The sequence below is a fragment of the Triturus cristatus genome, chromosome 12, assembly GCF_964204655.1.
Source record: "Triturus cristatus chromosome 12, aTriCri1.1, whole genome shotgun sequence".
Taxonomy (NCBI): Eukaryota; Metazoa; Chordata; class Amphibia; order Caudata; family Salamandridae; genus Triturus; species Triturus cristatus.
In genome coordinates this window covers 303,487,018-303,505,240 of record NC_140595.1, presented here as the reverse complement: position 1 = coordinate 303,505,240, position 18,223 = coordinate 303,487,018, and the positions used below count along the sequence as shown (strand labels likewise).

General features: G+C 43.8%; 2 protein-coding genes across 3 annotated transcripts in view; one reads left to right on the top strand and one right to left on the bottom strand.

The window, feature by feature from the left end:
• PRMT7 (protein arginine methyltransferase 7) overlaps positions 1 to 10,660 on the bottom strand; it is a 654,823-nt gene extending 644,163 nt beyond the window's left edge. Inside the window, exon 1 of one of the 2 annotated variants that reach the window (XM_085637728.1) lies at positions 10,589 to 10,660. The gene's annotated coding sequence lies outside the window, so the exon portion shown is untranslated. Of the gene's footprint in view, positions 1 to 10,294 lie in introns of both variants that reach the window. The other variant, XM_085637727.1, reaches the window with a different exon arrangement.
• Positions 10,661 to 11,074: 414 nt separating this feature from the next.
• SLC7A6OS (solute carrier family 7 member 6 opposite strand) overlaps positions 11,075 to 18,223 on the top strand; it is a 32,374-nt gene continuing 25,225 nt past the window's right edge. Inside the window, exon 1 of the mRNA XM_085639944.1 lies at positions 11,075 to 11,312. Coding sequence (XP_085496070.1) covers positions 11,112 to 11,312 — 201 coding nt within the window. The 5' untranslated portion in view covers positions 11,075 to 11,111. The remainder of the gene's footprint in view (positions 11,313 to 18,223) is intronic.

Genomic DNA, 18,223 nt, shown 5'->3' with positions numbered 1-18,223 from the left:
TAAATAAGTCACACAGGGCCAATGAACAGAGCCATTTTGTGGTTGCAAAACCTGCGGGTCTCCCAATGAAAGGGTTTGTGCCCGCAAAATGACTTTTATGTACTAAAATCACAATGAATCGCTATTTGAAAGGGGCATGTTTAGGGTATCCCTTCCAAATAGCGATTCGCTAAGTATGTATCAATGTTTTGCAACTGAAATCTGATTGCAAAACATAGAAATTTTACCAACGCCTCAAAGGAGGTGTTAATCCTTTCGCAAATGGGAAGGGGTCCCACTGGGACCTCTTGCTCTTTATGAACGGTTAAAAAAGTTTGTTGTGGAGTAGGCAGTGGTCCACTGCCAACTCACAAACAGACTTTTTAATGTAGCCCCTTTCCCTTTAAGGAAAACAGATTTCATTTAAATAAAAGTTGCTTTTATTTCAAATAAGATCACAGACGTGGTTGGCTGACCCAAGCAGGCTGCATCCCTGTGATGGCATCCAATCATAGCGAATCATAAGTTACTACCTACCTCATCAATATAGATGAGGTAGGTCGGACTGCAACCCACCATGATTCAACATTTTGTGAATTGGCTTGTTAGTATATTTGTTGGTTCGCACAATTACTTTCCATTCACAAAAAGTAGGTACACAATTTGCAACCACTTTTTGTGAATGGAAATTTCATACACAAGGCCCAAGGTATTTTAGCATTGTAATTGTGAGTACAATTATAGCATAGAGCTAGTTCACTCTTAAATGTTTAACACTTGACTTTACATAAGTTTGCCAAAAAAACAACTAATTACGATGAAATTAATCACCTAAATAAGGATCAATAACATTAACTGAAATAACATATTCATGGTAGCTAGATATCCACTAAAGCAAGTTTCAAAGATTTAGGGCCAGATGTATGACGATCCCGTTTTGCTATTTCCTAATTGCGAATCCTTGTGATTCGCAATTAGGAAACTGCAAAACGGCAGGCATGAAAGTGTGTTGAACACTTTCTGCGATACCTAGGGGATCGCAAATGACCCACCTCATGAATATTAATGAGGTAGGTCGCAAAAATCACAGGGATGGTGGCCTGCTGGGGTCAGCAGACCACCATGTCCGTAATTGCTTTTAAATAAAGCACTTTTTTTTGTAAAGCAGCCCGTTTTCCTTAAAGGAAAACAGGATGCTTTACAAAAATAAAAATGACAAGTTTTCCTTTCATTTTGTTAAGAGCAGTTAGTCCTACACCACTGCCTGCTCTTAAAAAATGCTTTTACAAACATTCACAAAGGGGAAGGGCTCCCTTGGGGACCCCTTCCCATTTGCGAATGGGTTACCACCTACGTGAAGTAGGAGGTAAAATACAAATGTTTTGAGACTGCATTTCAGTTGCAAAACATTCATTTATACCGATTCGATTCACGATTAGGAAGGGACACCCTAAATATGCCCCTAGCTAATACTGAATCGCAAATCCATTTTGCGATTCGGTAACAGGATACCGAATCTCAAAATAGGGTTTGCTACATCGGGAAAGCATTTTTTGCGTTCGCAAATGGACCGATTTGCGAACTTAAAAAGGCTTGATACATTAGCCCCTTAATCTTGGGAAATTAGTCTTCACAAAAAAGGGATACTGTTATGGTGTAACAACGTGAGTGATCGTAAGTAAAAGTAATTGAGAACATAGCTTCCAAGTATAAGTATTTCCAATCTACAAAACATATGGTTAATGTTTAGGAGGCATCATCAAAGCAGGCTAATTTAATAGAAAAACAATTAACCAGAAGTAGCTGTTGCTTCAATATTTTTGCAATAGGCTGTACAGTTGTCACAAGCAAAACCCGAAAAGTACTTCCACTGCTATTAAGCCAAATTAGATTGATCTGTATTATTGCCTGTTAGCCTCTGAAAACCAGAAGGATTATTCATTATACTTTTGACCGTTATGCTGCATTGTAAACAACAATAAGTTTGACTCAATGGGGACGTTCCAGTGCTATCTCCCACACTTGCCATGTGTGGAGGCAGGGGTTACTGGTTCATCGAATATTGCGAGCATGGATACATTTAAGAGCTGAAGGAAGTTAATAAACAATTTGCTTGTGACAGGGGATAACTGAAGTTATTTAATGGTGACCTGAGAATTTCAACTGTAATGTCTAAGGCACAGAGGAATCAGGATGGATGTTAAATTTTAAATTCATACAAGCTCCCATCGTATTTCCTAGAAAGATGGTTTGAGATTTGGTCACTTCACAGTTTAAAATCAATAGAGTTACAGTGTTCAGCCGCAAGCCCCTGGCCCGTCCCTCAGTGCAATAAGGTACAACATAACAGGATATGACATTTTCACCGTTTTATGGGGATACCATAACCCCATAATTTCTATCAAAATCTTTACACTCTTTCACCAAAAATGTTAGCAACATCTAGAAAAATATGTTCTTACTGCAACCCTCATGTCTGGGGCACGGACATACATCTTAGTCCCATGTAAAGCAGTGTGTTGCACTCCAGGACTTTATCCAACCATTACAAATATGCCTAAAATTAAAAATCACATCTCCAACTTGTTACCACATACAAATATGGATGCTGTCCAAAATTTAGATCCTGCTTACTACTGTACGAATGTGGAGTTTCTTCAATGAAATTTCCTTATCAGTGAAGGCGATTCACTGTAAATATTCAATTGACTCTGGCAGATGGTCGAAATGACATGCCTTCTGAGTTATAGCAGATGTGAAAGAAGAGTTTTCTTTCACTTAACACCAACATTTAGCTCTGGCAAATATATATATATATATATTACCTACTGGCGGTCGCCAGTAGGTAGTTATAGTTAGGACCCTGTTTCCATAGGAAAACCGCAACATTCTATTTTGAATAACTTTGGCGCCGGTCGACGAATCCTCGCGAAATTTTCAAAATAGGTGGGGAGCTGCGCTCCGCTCCTACCCTGAAAGTCTCGGGGGGATTCGTCATGCGGGGGGCTGAGATAAAAGGGGGGTCCCAAAACGCGTTTTTCCCATGCATTTTTCCATAGGACCTTTAGACACAGCTACGGCTGAACAGAGTTCCTTGAAATTTGGCAGAGAGGTAGTCTACAGGTCAAGGAAGTGCCTTTTGTAGGTTTGGTGTAAATCTGTTCAGTAGATTCTGAGAAAATAGCCTTTAAATCAATATATATATCTGAGCCAGCTTACGGTGCGCTTACGGTGCGCTTACCGTACGCGTACGGTGACGTGCGCGAGCGCGATTCTGATTGGCTGTTCGATCTAAGTAAACATTCGAATCGGTCGAAACCAGGAAGCGGCGGCCGCCATTTTCTCTCTCGCACTCTGAGGGGGGCAGCAAAAACAAAGACAAAAACCATCTAAAGGGGCAGTATATTCAGTTCTTAACCACCCAGCATCGATATAGGTGTCCCCAAACAACCCCCAAGGCCAAAACAATTTTTACTTTTTTTTCGAAAAATCGCCGATTACGCTTACCGTACGCGTACGGTTAAAATTATTTAAAAAAAAAAAAATTATCCACACTCTCCACACCCCGTGTGCAAATGGTGCCCGAAGGGCACCATTTGTGCATGACTTATATTATCTACGAAATAGTACAAATGAATACCTTTTCACAACGAAGCGCATAATATGTCCCCCATGTGCGCACGGTGCGCGAAGCGCATCGTGCGTACATGGCCCATCCGGCATAACGTGGGCACGCGGTGCGCGCAGCGCACTGCGTGACCACCGTGCGTGCACGGCACTAACTGCGTAAAGTGGGCGCGCGGTGCGGGAAGCGCACCGCGTGCTCACTGTGCGCGCACCGTGCGCGCACGGAACGAACTGCGTTAACTGGGCGCGCACGCCACGAATGGCGTAAAGTAACTTAGCATTTAAAAAAACGTACAAATTCACTGAAAAAACCATAGGTTTCACACACGATATAGTTAGGAATTAGCATTTAAAAAACCTTGCAAATTCACTGAAAAAACCATAGGTTTCACACAAGTTATAGTTAGCTGTACATTTCACTCGTAAAAAACCAATGAAATTCCCCCGTTATAGTTAGTGCAGGCAACTATAACTCACGCGACCGCAATCCTCTGCTGATGACATATGTGTCTTTATGAAAAAAAAATATTTGTAATATATGTATAGCTAAAATTTAATGGAAAAAGATATGGGCAAATAAGTGTCTGAATACAGTATTAGCATCAGCAGAGGATTGCGGTCGCGTGAGTTATAGTTGCCTGCACTAACTATAACGGGGGAATTTCATTGGTTTTTTACAAGTGAAATGTACAGCTAACTATAACTTGTGTGAAACCTATGGTTTTTTCAGTGAATATATATATATATATATATATATCTTTCTACCATTTCTTAAGACTTTCCCAAGCTTGCAAAGAAATACGTGGGAGGAAATACAATATACATGAGAGAAAGAAACACCAAACACAAAAACACAAACAAATATATAGGATCAAGTACAGTGGAACACACTCCTGCACATATCGCATGAGAGCCATGAAGCCTTAATGTAGAATCACTGGTCCATACCTTGGTGCTCAAACAGACGCAGCATTACTTTGCAAACATGGTTCACTAATCACCATTCCATGGCAATATACCCATACCTAGACTCTCAACATGTGAGCTAACAATATCATATACCTTCCCTGCAAAGAAAAAAGTCCATAGACACAGAACTGAATGAGGCGCATGACCATACATAATAATATTTTATCTCATGTATAATTAAATACCACTCTTCTGGTGTTTCCAAACACTACAAAAAAAGACATTAATATGACACACTTTACAGGGCTCAATTTAATCACCTCGAAAGGATGGTATGATTAGTCGGTTTTGCAAGGATTCAACCCAATGACCTCCAAAACTGAGCACTTATGAACGATGAACTTTGAACTCACAGAGCCATTCAAGATCCCAGAATGCATCCACACTCACCAAATCAACTACTAGAAAACAAATCAACTATAAGTACAGGGCATCAGTGTGAGTTTCAGGCTTGTGTGGCACTAGCAATCTGATGAGTTGTCAAGCATGCAAAGTATTGGTTCACTGTGCAGAAAATCTCACTCATATGAATTCAAGTTTCTGCAACTCTACGAGGCATAACATACAATAATATAACAGCCTTAAGCACTGCCCGGTCGCCGGCCAATTAAAACAAAGCATTGACATCTTTCACTGAATGATCATGTGCCCAGCAGTGCTCTCTAAGACAAGATGTGAACAATGTACACACACCAGCTATGATGTAGGACAAGGAAATATGGAATTCTGAGAATAGTTATGGACATATATTGCAACTTGAACTCTCTGACAACATTTGACACACAGAGCTTTAGAACTCAACATCCATAAGCATGCAAGCTGTAGATAAAAGTTATTGATACAGGATAGGTGCCCTGTGGGAAAAATCAGAAATAAATGGTGACACCAGCTAAGGTTGCGGAAAACCAACTCTGATGAAACACATCAAGGGGTTCAACAGGAGAGCTGTCTGTGGGATTCTTTGAAGCCCCTCTTCAAAATGCAGAAAAACGCTTCCACACAAATACCTTAAACATCCAAGAAGCTCATAGAAAAATTAATTTACAGAAAAATAACTAGTCTGTAGGGGGAAAAACGCTTTCACAAGCAAAGCTGCATCCATATTCATAAACTGCTTTCAGAAATTAGCTTAATGGAACATCACACCTATGCCCGTACGTTTGCTTTTTTCATCTATTCTTCAAAATGTCGCTCCACAGTGTATTTACTCACAAGCTGTCATCAAAGGTGTGAGAAGTTGGCCTGGTATATGCTGACCACTCATTAAAGTGGGCACCTTGTACCAGTCCAAACAACCCTTATTGATGATTAGGTTAAAGACAACCTTTATAGAAAGCTATACTAGTGGTAGCTGTGGAGAGCAGCCTTCAGGCTAAGTCTCTAAGGAATGTAAAGCAGCTTGTTTTACCAGATTAGAACCTCCTGAATGACCAAATGAAAGAAGAACCACACAAATATATGTATTTATTACTAAACACTCTCTACTAACCTCTTTATGAGATTAGAGAACAAAGCACACAATATTAAATCACTAGAACGACAGTAAATAGCACAATACACAGTGGGCTCAAGGGGGAGACCAAACCATATACTAAGAAAGTGGTATAACAACCACGACTGGACTAGACACAGAGCACGTAGAAGTCGCTGGGACCCAATGGAACCACCCAAAGTAGTGACACAGGGGACCCACGGAGGACGGGTGCAGAGTGTGAACACAGGCGCGAGCTCCGTACAATTCTATGGGAAAGTCGCGGTTGGAATTTTAAAGATTAAGGACACTTCGGAGAGGACTTTAAGCAAACCCTGTGAAACATAGAAGGTTCTAAGGCCAGCACCCTTGAGAGTAGCGAGATACCCATGTTACCTATCCCAGAGGAGCCGGGTGCATAGGGGTCAAGTGATGTCGGGAACCTTTGTCGTTTTCAATGGCGTGATGCGAAAAAGTGCTGCTGCCGGGAAGATGAAGTGTACAGTGGGATCCAAGCCTGGATCCAAGGTGAGAAGAACCTGAAAGCAGAGGGGACAGAGTCTGGGTCACTTAACAGTGACCAGGGGCACGATAGACAGATGCCCACCGATGTCGGGTGCTTCAGGTGAGAAGAGGTGAAGCTTGACTCTGCAGCCACGGGGACCAGGAGACGTCGACGATGACTAAAGTCCGGAGGTGAGCTGTCCCACAAAGGATGTCGAGCGCTGGGGGGTCAGTGTCCGGATTGAACACCAACAAGCCTTGGCAACTGCAACTCACGCGGGGCAGAGGAAAGATGCTTTGATGAGGAACAGCAAGGTCCTGGGGACTCTCCAAGCTATGGAGAATCAGGGCACGTCTGGAGCAACCAGGAAAGTCTGCATAAAGTCAAAGTTACCTTCACAGGGACCCACAGGCCAACGGACCAGGGATCGCGAAGGGACCTCGAGCTGAATCAAGAAATACCAGCCCAAGGAACAGTCGTGGAGTGTAGGCCAGAAATCTTTGGTGGAAACACTGCTCTAGGTCGGGACTACAAGTAGCCCAAAGCACAGCCTCAGGGGTCGCCAAAAAGCATATGCTGCTGCAAAAGTACGCAGTGCACAGGGGTTCGGGTTGCACGGTCCCCACGAGGGATACTGGTCTCAGAATTTCTGAGAGAGCAGATCGACCTCAGAGACCTAGGGAACACACCTCCTGTGTTGCAGAAATCTTCGGGGTCCTCAGGAGCTCGGAAGATGCAAACCGGTCAGATGTGTTTAGGTGCCTGTCTTGCAGGGGAGTAACTTATTTACTCCAAGGGAGATTCTTCAGTCATCCAGCACCGTGCAGATCGTTGAAGTACTTGGTTTCTGTAGCAGAGTTTAGTCCAGGTAAAATCTAAAGTCCTGTAATCAAGGGTTCCTAATTTATACCCAAGGAAGGGGTGGGACAAACTCTGGGGACCCACTTATGGGAGGGTCAGGACAGAGGGGTGGCTACACCCTTGTCCTTAGTCCAGTTGCGCGTCAGAGCAGGAGCAAATGGCTCCTGCAACCGGTTTGATCTGGACTATACACAGGGACACCAAACGTGCCCCCAGTGCAGACTTCAAAGCACTCTCAGAGTGCACCCATCCAGCCCCAATACACTAAAGTCTGTCTGGGAGGTGGTCACCCCTCCCTGTGACAGGAAACCTATTGTAAGGCCTTCCCCTGCTCGAGCTTGGCTCAGCAGCAGGAGGGCAGACTCATGTCTGTGGCTGGCAGCATCCATTTTGTGATGCCCTGGTCGAGAAAGCTGGTACCGGGTAGCCCGGTGTGTCACACAAGTCCCTCTAGAAGGGTGTAATCATACCTTCCCCACTATTTACTGGCGGAGAGGTATGATTCCAAGGTGTTTTCCACCAAACAAAACATGTTTCTAAGCAGCCGTTTTAAAGTTAGCATTTACCTCGAGGTTATAATGCACTTAAATATATATGGTTGGCTGCATCACCAACGACCCCAGAAAATAGGTTCCAAACGCTGCAGAGGGGCTCTGCTCATGCATGGGCACCCTCTCACATAAAACCCAGCACCCTGCCTTCAGGATTGATAAGGCCTGCCATAGGGGTGACTGATAGGTTTAAATGTGAAGTGATTTAGAATAGATATAGTGAACCTATATCTAAGTAAGGGGTGCATGCACCACCTTACACAGGCTGCAGTAGCAGACCTGTGGTGCCATTTTGAATGGTATCTCAGGGGTGGCAAAATACATGCTGCGGCCTCTGGGGTACCTAGGCCCTGGGTACATAGTATACCATATACTAGGGACTTATAAGGGTATCTCAGAATCCAATCTGGAGTGTACCTAAAGTACATGTAATCAATTTAGGGAGAAAGCAGATAAACAGGGGTCCTGATTAGCAGGATCCCAGTCAGACTAGTCGAAAACCAGCAAAACACCAGGAAAAAAAGTGGGGTTAACCATGTAGTCAGATTTCACCTTCCTACAGAAGGCATGCCTGAAAACTGTGTGTGCTATATTCTGCGCATAGATACATATCGAATTGCTAATAAAATAAGCACAAGGGCAGGATAGTACTTTTGCTTTGTTTGCAGGTTATCATTCCATTTGACTTCCAACTGAGATGAAATTGAAAAGTACCGAAGCGAATTTTAAATTACTCTAATCAATATGGGGCAAATCGACTATAGGCAAGAGATAAGAACGTGCCCAGTATGGAGTACAACATTTTCAGCATTAAAAGCTGCAACCCTTTCACTTAATCCATTACTTCTTGAGGTAAAGACGTGATAGTTCCGTTAGCTGGAAATACTATCTGAGCGCTCTAGTTATGTTATGTTAATTGAATTTAATATAGCGTTCGAATCACCCGTTAGTATATCGGTGGTGCACACCGTAGCAGACATAACGAATAGCTCATTGAAAGTGGGACGCGTTCAATAGTTTACTAAACTGGCAATATTTCACACAAGCACGAATGTGCGAAGGGAGTCTATTCCAGAAGACAGGAGCTAGGTAAGAAAAAGATCTCGGTCCACATCTAGACAAGTGGCTGCGGGAGATACACAGCAAGTTTTTGTCCATGGATCTTAAATTCTGGTGGGAATATACAGTTTAACTTTGTTTTGGAACTAGCCAGGGACATTTCCCCATATCACCTTGTGTGTAAGGCAGCAGATCTTAAAGATGCTTTTTTTCTTCACTGGCAGCCAGTGAAGCACCCAACGGAAGATTGTAAATTAGTCTAGCTGCCGTATTGTGTACCACATGGAGTTTAGCCACTAGCCTTTCATTAGCTGCTGCCGAAAGAGATCCCATAATCTAGTCGGCTGACTACTAAGGTGTGAACTAAAGTTCTTCTCGAGGCCCGCGGTAGAGAGGAAAAGATTCTGCATAAGAATCGCATATTACGGAAACACCTACCCGTGGTATCCAAAATACAGGCTTTCTTACAGAGGGCTTTAACAATTTTTATATAGTCAGCATCAAAAGCGAGAGTTAGCTGTGTATTGTCTGCATAGACTATGATTCCAAAACCAAAAGGCTCCACAATCTTTGCAAGAGGTGCCATATATATGTTGAACAAAGTGGGGCTCAAGCATGAGCTTTGTGGCACACCATTATCCAAACACATGTTGCCGGAGATGTAGGGTCCCAGAGTGATAGTTCGGGATCTATCGTTCAGGAAGTTATGGAGGCATTTGAGGGAAGTCCCCCGTATGCAAATCTCACCCAGCCTCTTCCGCATACTAGAATGAGAAACCATATCAAAAGCTACTTAAAATAACAAAAGTACTTAACAAGCCAAAATGCTGCGTGTGAAGAAATACAAAACGGTATCTGAGACTAAACGTTGCCCTTGAGGGTAGGAATGACACAAAAAGTTAAAGTGATTCACGTTAAAAATTGCAATTCGGCAAAATATTTTAAGGGCAGAATCTACACAGTCACCTTCTGATTTTACGGATAATCAAATCCAGCACTGTGCTTCCCCTTAAATTCAGACCATTCGCGCTTCTTATTCTTAAAGAAGTTTCAGATACCACTTTTCATGCTTCAGAATGACCAAATATTGGTAACCCAAAAAGCACAAGAGGTCCCAGACATTGACGAAAAATGCACACACGTCACAGTTGTAACTACAGATGAAGTTTGCCTTTAACAGAGTCACGTCTTTAATTAAACCACCAGATCTACTCACTTGTAAGGTGCAACTATGTACGGCACAATACTCTAATATAGTAATAACAAACTCACCGACAATAGTGAATTGGAAAGCACAGCCTCCTCAACCAGTCAGGTGTTGTAGGTAGCACTGGCAACTAAATACCGCAAACCAACCCCCACATCCCAAAAAGTAAGGCAATGTGTGAGAGACTGCCTCTAAAAGATTTTTCTTTTATTTTTGACCGAAAAAAATGAAGGAGACAAGAACAGGGAAAATCACAGATACGCGTGTGATTGTGGTATCAGTACCTAAATTAGTGGCGAGTATAAAAACACATAGCCCTTCTACATTAACCTGTCAACTATTCAAAACCTACGAATCACCTATCAAACAGTCCAGGTTCCAAACAGCGTTGAGAACATGGGGGCGGCCATGTTCCTAGCATGCACTGCGCCACAACACTTCGTTTGAGTTCCTATGCAAGAAAAGCGCTTTTGCAGCGGCCATCTTAAAGCGGCATGACATTCCCCCAAGTGACTCTGAAAATAGAATTTAGGTTATTTTTGTAAGAAAAAATAGTCAAGCGATTTTATATTTCAAAAAAACTCTATTCAAAATAATGAACTTTCCCAAAACAATTTTTGAAATATAATCCATACTCGCTCGTGTTCAAGCTATAGGAAAATAAAACTATTTAAAAAGAGTGTAATTCAGTAGTCCAGAGTCTTTGAAAATATTTATTTTTAGAGAAAGTGTGGCCTGCGACGAGCAGCCCAAGTCAGATCTACTGAAGCCTTTCTATCAGTCCAGCTTTTGCTTCAATATCCCGCGATAACACAATGCTCAACTACCTGTCTCGTACATAGAACGTAATAGACATAGAAAGAGGCGCTCTCGTAGATATTCATGGAGGGTGTTGTTGTCCTACCTGCCTCTCAAGCAGTACTCCGGGTGAAACGAAAACGGGGTGCTGATCCTGTTGAGGCTCTAGTTTTAGCTTGTAAGCGGTCTCGTTTGGGTTCAGACACAAGTCCAGACCAGCCGCTGTCTGCTGCGGATCAGATCGAAAAAACTGTCTTCAAGCTTGCAGCCACCGTTTGCTCTCAGGTGAGCGTAAAACTAGCGAAGCTATTATTTTTTTTTTGGTGCAGATTTTGCGAACTCGACTCGAAGGTATTGGAGCGCTTTACCTGAGCACCGGTTCCATTACACAAGGACGCATTCAATTTTTTGTAAGGCTCGGGGAGATTACGTGATTTGTTCAGAATCACAGGACGCGACCCCGAGGCTCGAACCCTGGTTTCGAGCACCAAAGTCGGCAGTCTAGCCGTCAGACCACATTCTCACTATTAGAGGCTGTTAGCCCCGTTTTGGGACTGCTGTCTTGCACAGTATATTTTTAAGTTGTTTGTACGATTTGGTTGGTCGTCACCAATGTATACAAAGATTGGGACGTTCGCATTGTAAAGGAGGCTCTGTACTTCATTCCTCCTGTCATCCACCAGCAGTCTCCACTGCCACTCTTGAGGAAGTTGGTCGAGGTCTATGCCTTTTAATTGCTCGGTAAAAAACATTGTAATTGATCGCATTCCTCCCCGACCTCTAAAGTGTAATTTACTTTTTATTTTTGTTTGTTGACAACAGTCGTGCGCATCTTCTGTTTATATTCGAAATCATGTCAAAGAGCTGCTGTTTATTTATCCTGTGCGATTGCAGCCTTATTTCCTTTTATCAAGTACACAGCTTCTTGTCATCCTGTGTCTGGGTTAACCCTCGGGTATGTATGTAGACCCAGTCTGTCACGTTTTGCAATACCACCTAAACTGATGCAGAACTCTCAAATCGTAAGACGCCTTAAAAGTGAGAACTAATTACCATACTTGCTGTTAACACAATCAGCGATATGAGAGAAATGCTGAATATATATAGAACACCAAAACCTTACTAAAGTGGACTAATGGCTAATAAGATTAGTGGAGCAGCACTCTTGTATATCAAGTGTCTCCTTAACAACTAAAATGACCTGTAGGATAGATCCCTATGGTGGTATTGCTTTCTGAAGCTCTGAATAAAGTTATGTTTATAATGTTAAGGTTTTAGCTTTTTTAACCAGATGTGACATTTAGCCTATTTTGATCGAGAGCTTAACACAAACAGCTAAAACGTGTCTCGCTTGCAATGAGTGACCATTGAGGTCTCGGTACTTTTAGAAATTACAGGAGACATGTAAAAATTGGACCAGAATCCACCTCCAACTGACCGCCCTTTAACTATCCCATCCCCTCTTCTCACAGACCACAAATACCTATTGCAGTGTCCTCCCCAGCCCGGTAGTATGTACATGAATAACACCACACACGGAGCTCAGTATTACACATCTTTATTCTCCAGAGTGTAACCGCAATCAAAACTTACTGTGTAATGAATTTTATTAACCACACCCAAACACTTACGTCACTAGACTACTTAGCTCGTTACTCTATAATACACAAGACCCTACACCTATATTCTGACCCCCCACCCTCCCCTGTATATTGCAGCATGGATTAGGAAATTTTGCGACACACATTTACGTTTTTTGCAGCATGTAATTTTTGACTGTCATTTTTTAGGTCTCGCCTTGCTATCGCGTAAGCGATCGCAAAGCGAGACTATTGTAAAAGGGCATTTCAAAGTGCTCCCAAAAAGCGGATTGCATTGCTAGCACGCGCACAATCACGCGCTCAGGGGCGGCCTTAGGCATGTGCAAGCTGTGCACCTGCACAGGGCCACCAAACCCCAGGGGCCACCACGAGGAATCAGATACAATACATATTCGTGGCGGCCCCTGGCAGGGATTTGGCGCATGAATGACTGAGGCGTGCTAAATCCAATGTGATGCACGCTGAATGGTTGTTTTTATACTCTTTTCCTTTCTGACCCAGTCTCGTCTTTGTGTGGGGTCGGCCTTGTTTCGGGCTCTTCTGGTAGGTCTTGTGCTTGTTTAGAACTTTTTTTCCAGGAGAATCGAGCTTGTTTTAATAGTCCAGATCTGGCACCTCCGGAGGCTCGCATGCGCAGTGCCCGCGAGTCCTGCAGCGAAGGGGTTACAGAAGCACCACGCATCACTGGCGGCAGGAGGGGTGGCAGCACCCGTGCCCGGCGTGCAGCACCGGGACCGGCCGAGGCCATGCACCGGCGCGCCTAGAGACCCTGGGCAAGAAAGGCCACCTTGCAGAGGATAGCATGCCAGTGTGCAGCCTTTGGTGCAAGCTGCGAGGTGAGCAGCCCGAGGGTCAGGGCATGGGGAGGGGGAGTGAGGTGGTCAGCGTGTGCCACTGCAGAGTGAACCCGAGGGAAGGTGAGCCATTGGACGAGGGTGTGGGGAGCCCTGGGGAGGAGGGCAGATCAGGCGTAGGAATGTATCACAGCCCGTGGGGGTGAGGAGCCGGGGGCGTGGGGAAGGTTGGTTGAGGATGTTATTGTAGATGGTGTGTGCTTTGGGTCTGGGTGGAGGTAAGCCATGTGAGGTGGCGAGCTGGAGGTATTCTGGTGGTCATGGGAAGGGAGGGCATGATGAATCGTGAGAGAGAGCCTCTCTCTCACGATTCATCTCTGAGAGGGCGCGGGTCGGAGAGGTGGTCACCGTGCGCCAGGGGTAGGGAGTGATACAGATCGGCGCTGTATGTTGAGGGAAGAGTGAGTCAGGAGTGCAGGGGCGGTGTTTACTTGTGGCTGAGGGGAGGCATGGTGACTTTTGGAGGTGTAACTTGGGAGGCACGGTCGTATTGGGGGGAAGAGGAGAGCAGGGTACGAGGTGTTAGACGTAATGTTAAGGATTCATTAAAATGATTACAATTACTTATCAACAATCATGAAAACAGAGTATGAAGCTGATACTTGTGATCTAATGAGTGGATCTGCCTGCACAAATCTTTTAAAACATCGAGTGTTCGAATGTACTTGGCATTTGGTTATGTCTGTTTATATGGTGTTGAGGCAGACATGAAATGCAAGCACCTATGGATGGATGCCTGGAATAGGATGGCAGTGCCTACCCATGTTAACTCAATCTAATGCCCTTTTGCAGAGACCTTGGTAGGAGACTGGCTTCTTGATCATTTCTTTAATTACATTCCAGTGCTTATCATGTGACTAGCAGAGAAAACTAGTTTAACTAGTCCTCAGTTTGCAATTGGTGAAGCAGCCTTCTCTGTCCATACTAGGGGCATAGTTACCATTGGTTCAGCAAGTACAGTGGTACTGAGACCCAAAACCCTCAGGGGCCCATTGAACCCTGATAATTGCTATATTTTACTTCCTGAGCAGCAGCCAAAGTGGCCATTTTCCTTGCTTATGCCACGGCCCATGGGGTCGTTGGTACGCTGTGCTAGTGATTCGTACGTCTGCTTGAAAGTTGTCTCCTGACTGGATGTTCCTTGCACATTAATTTTGCTTCAATGAACCTCTAGTGCCTTTTCATAGCCTTAGGACTCACTGTAATTAATCCTTGTTTAATAGGTGCTCTGAAAGCGAGCAGAACTGGTTGCTGGAATATGGCACTATACAAGAAACCTTAATTAAATATATTGTATTTTGTCTTTTGACAATGTGGTAAAGTGGACGAGTCTTTGGTTACCTGTAGGCTGTCTTCAGGATCAGTTAGTGACGTACTGAGACAGGTCTCTGTGTGCCATGATTTTAAGGTAGCTTACTCTCTTCCTGATAAGGTCACTTCCCAAATAGATCATGAACTATTCTCCAGGCTCTACTGTTCTCAGTGGACTGAGCAAACAGACCTTGTATGCCAAGTCACATGATCTACCCTATAGTTTTATAACACTCTTCAAATAAACCTTCCATATGTGGCTAGTCCTCATAATGTGTCATACATTTAGTGGGAAGGGTAATTACTATCAATCAGTCAGGGTTTGTAAAGCTCAGCTGCTTCACACATAAGGGTCTCGAGGCGGTGTGGGATTCATGCTGCTGGATCATGCTGCTTGTTGGTTGAACAGCGAGGTCTTGTGGTCCTTCCTGAACTGCTGGAGCGATGGTGAGGCTCTAAGGTGCAGGGGGAGGGTTTTCAGGTCTTCACTGCCATGTGGGAGAAGTAGCGGCCTCCACTGTTTTATCAGCGGCTGCATTGGGTGGCTGCTAGGGAGATGGTTCTGGAACATATTTTCCTGGTAGGTTGGTGGAAATTCACTCGTTCATTAAGGTATGCTGGACCTTCATTGTGTAGTCCAGGGAAGACATGGCTTGGCAGTTTGGGCTGGACTGTTTCCATGAGGCCCAGGGTCAAGACTGATTTGCATATGGCCATGTCTGAACTGGGGTGGTGTGGTGAGCAAAAAAACGATGGATTTAGGCCCAGATCTCTGTACTGGGGTGAATGTATGACATTGTTCTGCATTCTGTCCATCAACTGTTGTTTTTGCAAGAAAATAAAAATGACACATCAAAATCTTTCAGCAGCCGCCACTGCTGATTGTCTTCTTTTTTTCCCTACCCACTGCTAGCCTCGCCCGCTGCATTGCAAGCAAAATGAAGAGACTTAGAGTACACATCTGGTTATTCGAAACTAAAGAGAAAGGTGGCTCAGCAGGCTTTCGTAGTGTCACAGGAAGGAGCAATCCTGAACTTTATCACCCAAGGGAAACCTAAAGATGGAGAATCCTCTGGCCAGAGTACTGCTGATGCACTTGGTAAAACAGGCGCTGACGACCATAAAGAAGAACAAAACAATGATGATATCCATGAGCAGAATGATACTCATGAGCAGACCAATGAAAATGAACAAGGTGACTCTGAAATTGATACAAACATGCAGCAATTACCAACTCAGGGTGAGGATTATTACAAAAGACCCTCAGACAGAGAAACTGAAACATCATTCATCGGTCCATCAACATCTGGCATTCTGAAGGAGGTTCAGAGTTTACAGACGGATGATGCTGGTATTGAAAAGGAAGCCAAAGAGCAAGACCATGTTACAGACCCGTGTTCTGAATATGATTTATGTGATTGGAGGGATCCTGCTTTGTGGCCGAACTCTCTTACGGACGCGCAACATGTTTTTCTTGTTGAAAGGGGTCCCTCCAGAGGCCCAGATTCTAAAACAAAGTATCCAAGTGATGAGCACTCAAAAAGTAAACGTCGTTTTTCTGTTACCATGTTACTGGTCATCTAACGCCTTTTCTGGACGTTTTATTAAAAACACCTTCCTGAGCTCTGCCCCGCCCGGACCCCCTCTTCCGGGGCCCCCTAACTGCGCTCCCTGCACAGGGCCACCATGAGCCTAGAGCCGCCCCTGACGCGCTTTACTTGGAGGGTACGAGTCTAGACTCTAGCTGTACTTGTAGGGTACGAGTCTAGACTGTAGCTTTACTTGTAGGGTACGAGTCTAGACTCTAGCTGTACTTGTAGGATGCATTGCTAGAAGCAAGCATCAGTTGTGTGTTAAATTGCTTGAACATAACAGGGGCTGTCAGATATGTCGCAGAAAACTATCTTTAAGTTGTGTAATATGTTGCTGCAGCTCCGCTGTAGGTCTAATGCATGACTTTGGCAGAGAATAGAGTAGCAGTCGTATCCAGCCTAGACATGTTTACTGTTGTTGCCAGCTATAGCTTGAAGATATGTCTAAGCATCGGCATAGCCAGTAGGTCTCGCCTTTTGGACCTTATAAGTGTTTAACCATACAGCACATTATCCTAGTGACTCTGTCATCAGGGATTGAAGAGTTGGCACTAGCAAACTTGCATATTTTATGTATAAAAAAAAAAAAAAGTGTTATAACCTTTAAACATAATAAAAATGATAGCCATTTAAGGGTCTGCTGTTCAAATGCCACAAAAGCACAAGGAACAAAAAATGGAAGCTTGCACAAACAAGTCTCCTTTTGAAGTCAGAGAATGAAAGTAAACAAGCCCCTCAGATGCCTTGTTTATTAATTGCCCTTTTCTTTGAACACATAGCAAATGTGACCAGATAAGAAAATGATTTACAAGCAACCGCACAGCACCACATCACTACTAGTGCAGCACTACCTCCGCATCAGTGCAGCACTACCTCCGCATCAGTGCAGCACCACTGCATCAGTGCAGCATCACTCCGCACCAGTGCAGAATCTCCTCAGAATCACTTAACCACCTCAGCAGAACACCACCTCCGTATCTGTGCACCACCTCTGCATCAGCGCAGCACCACCTTAGCATCAACACAGCACCATCTCCGCATCAGCACAGTACCACCTCATCAGTGCTCCACCTCAGCACCAGCGCAGCACCACCGCCTCACCAGCACACCGCCACCGGAGTATCATTCAGCATCACCAGCACACCACCAATCTCAGCACCACCCCAGTCTGCCTTCAGAACCATCTCAGTCTGCCCTTGGAATCTAGCATCTGTTGATTATCCCGTAGTGTCCGTCCGATGCTTGTTTGTAATTCAGCCTCCCGTTGTTTATGCCCCCCCCCCCCCCATAACAAAAATAAAGCTATAACAAACTAGCATTAGAATAGGAAGACGATGCCAGCATTACAAGGACAAAAAAAACTAGAAACTTTCTTTTGGGTTTAATTTTATTTTTAATCGGGTCGTTCAGATGTAGATAATGTCTTCTTGGTTATATATAAGGTAACAAAAATGCTTATAACACACTGCTCTCCAACGTAGCTTAAAGAGATTGGCAAAGCCAAAAGCTCTGGCTGAACACAAAGAAGGTCCCAAAGGCGAGAACTATTGGCTATGCAATGCTTGTTACATTAAGCAGTTCAGATGTATTTAATGTACATACATCTTTTGAATATTTGAATATATCTCCTAAAAAGTTCACTATTATTATAAGAACATGACTTTTCTGTTAAGAATAATCATGCCCATGTTATGGGCATAACATTTATTCAGTTCGCTGCCTGTGAGAATGTAGTCCTTACTGCAAAACAATGCTAGTTTCCCATTGTATCTAAAAGAACATATTCTATGGTGCTTATTAATATTTAAACAAAGGCAAAGCAATATAAAGGCTTGAAT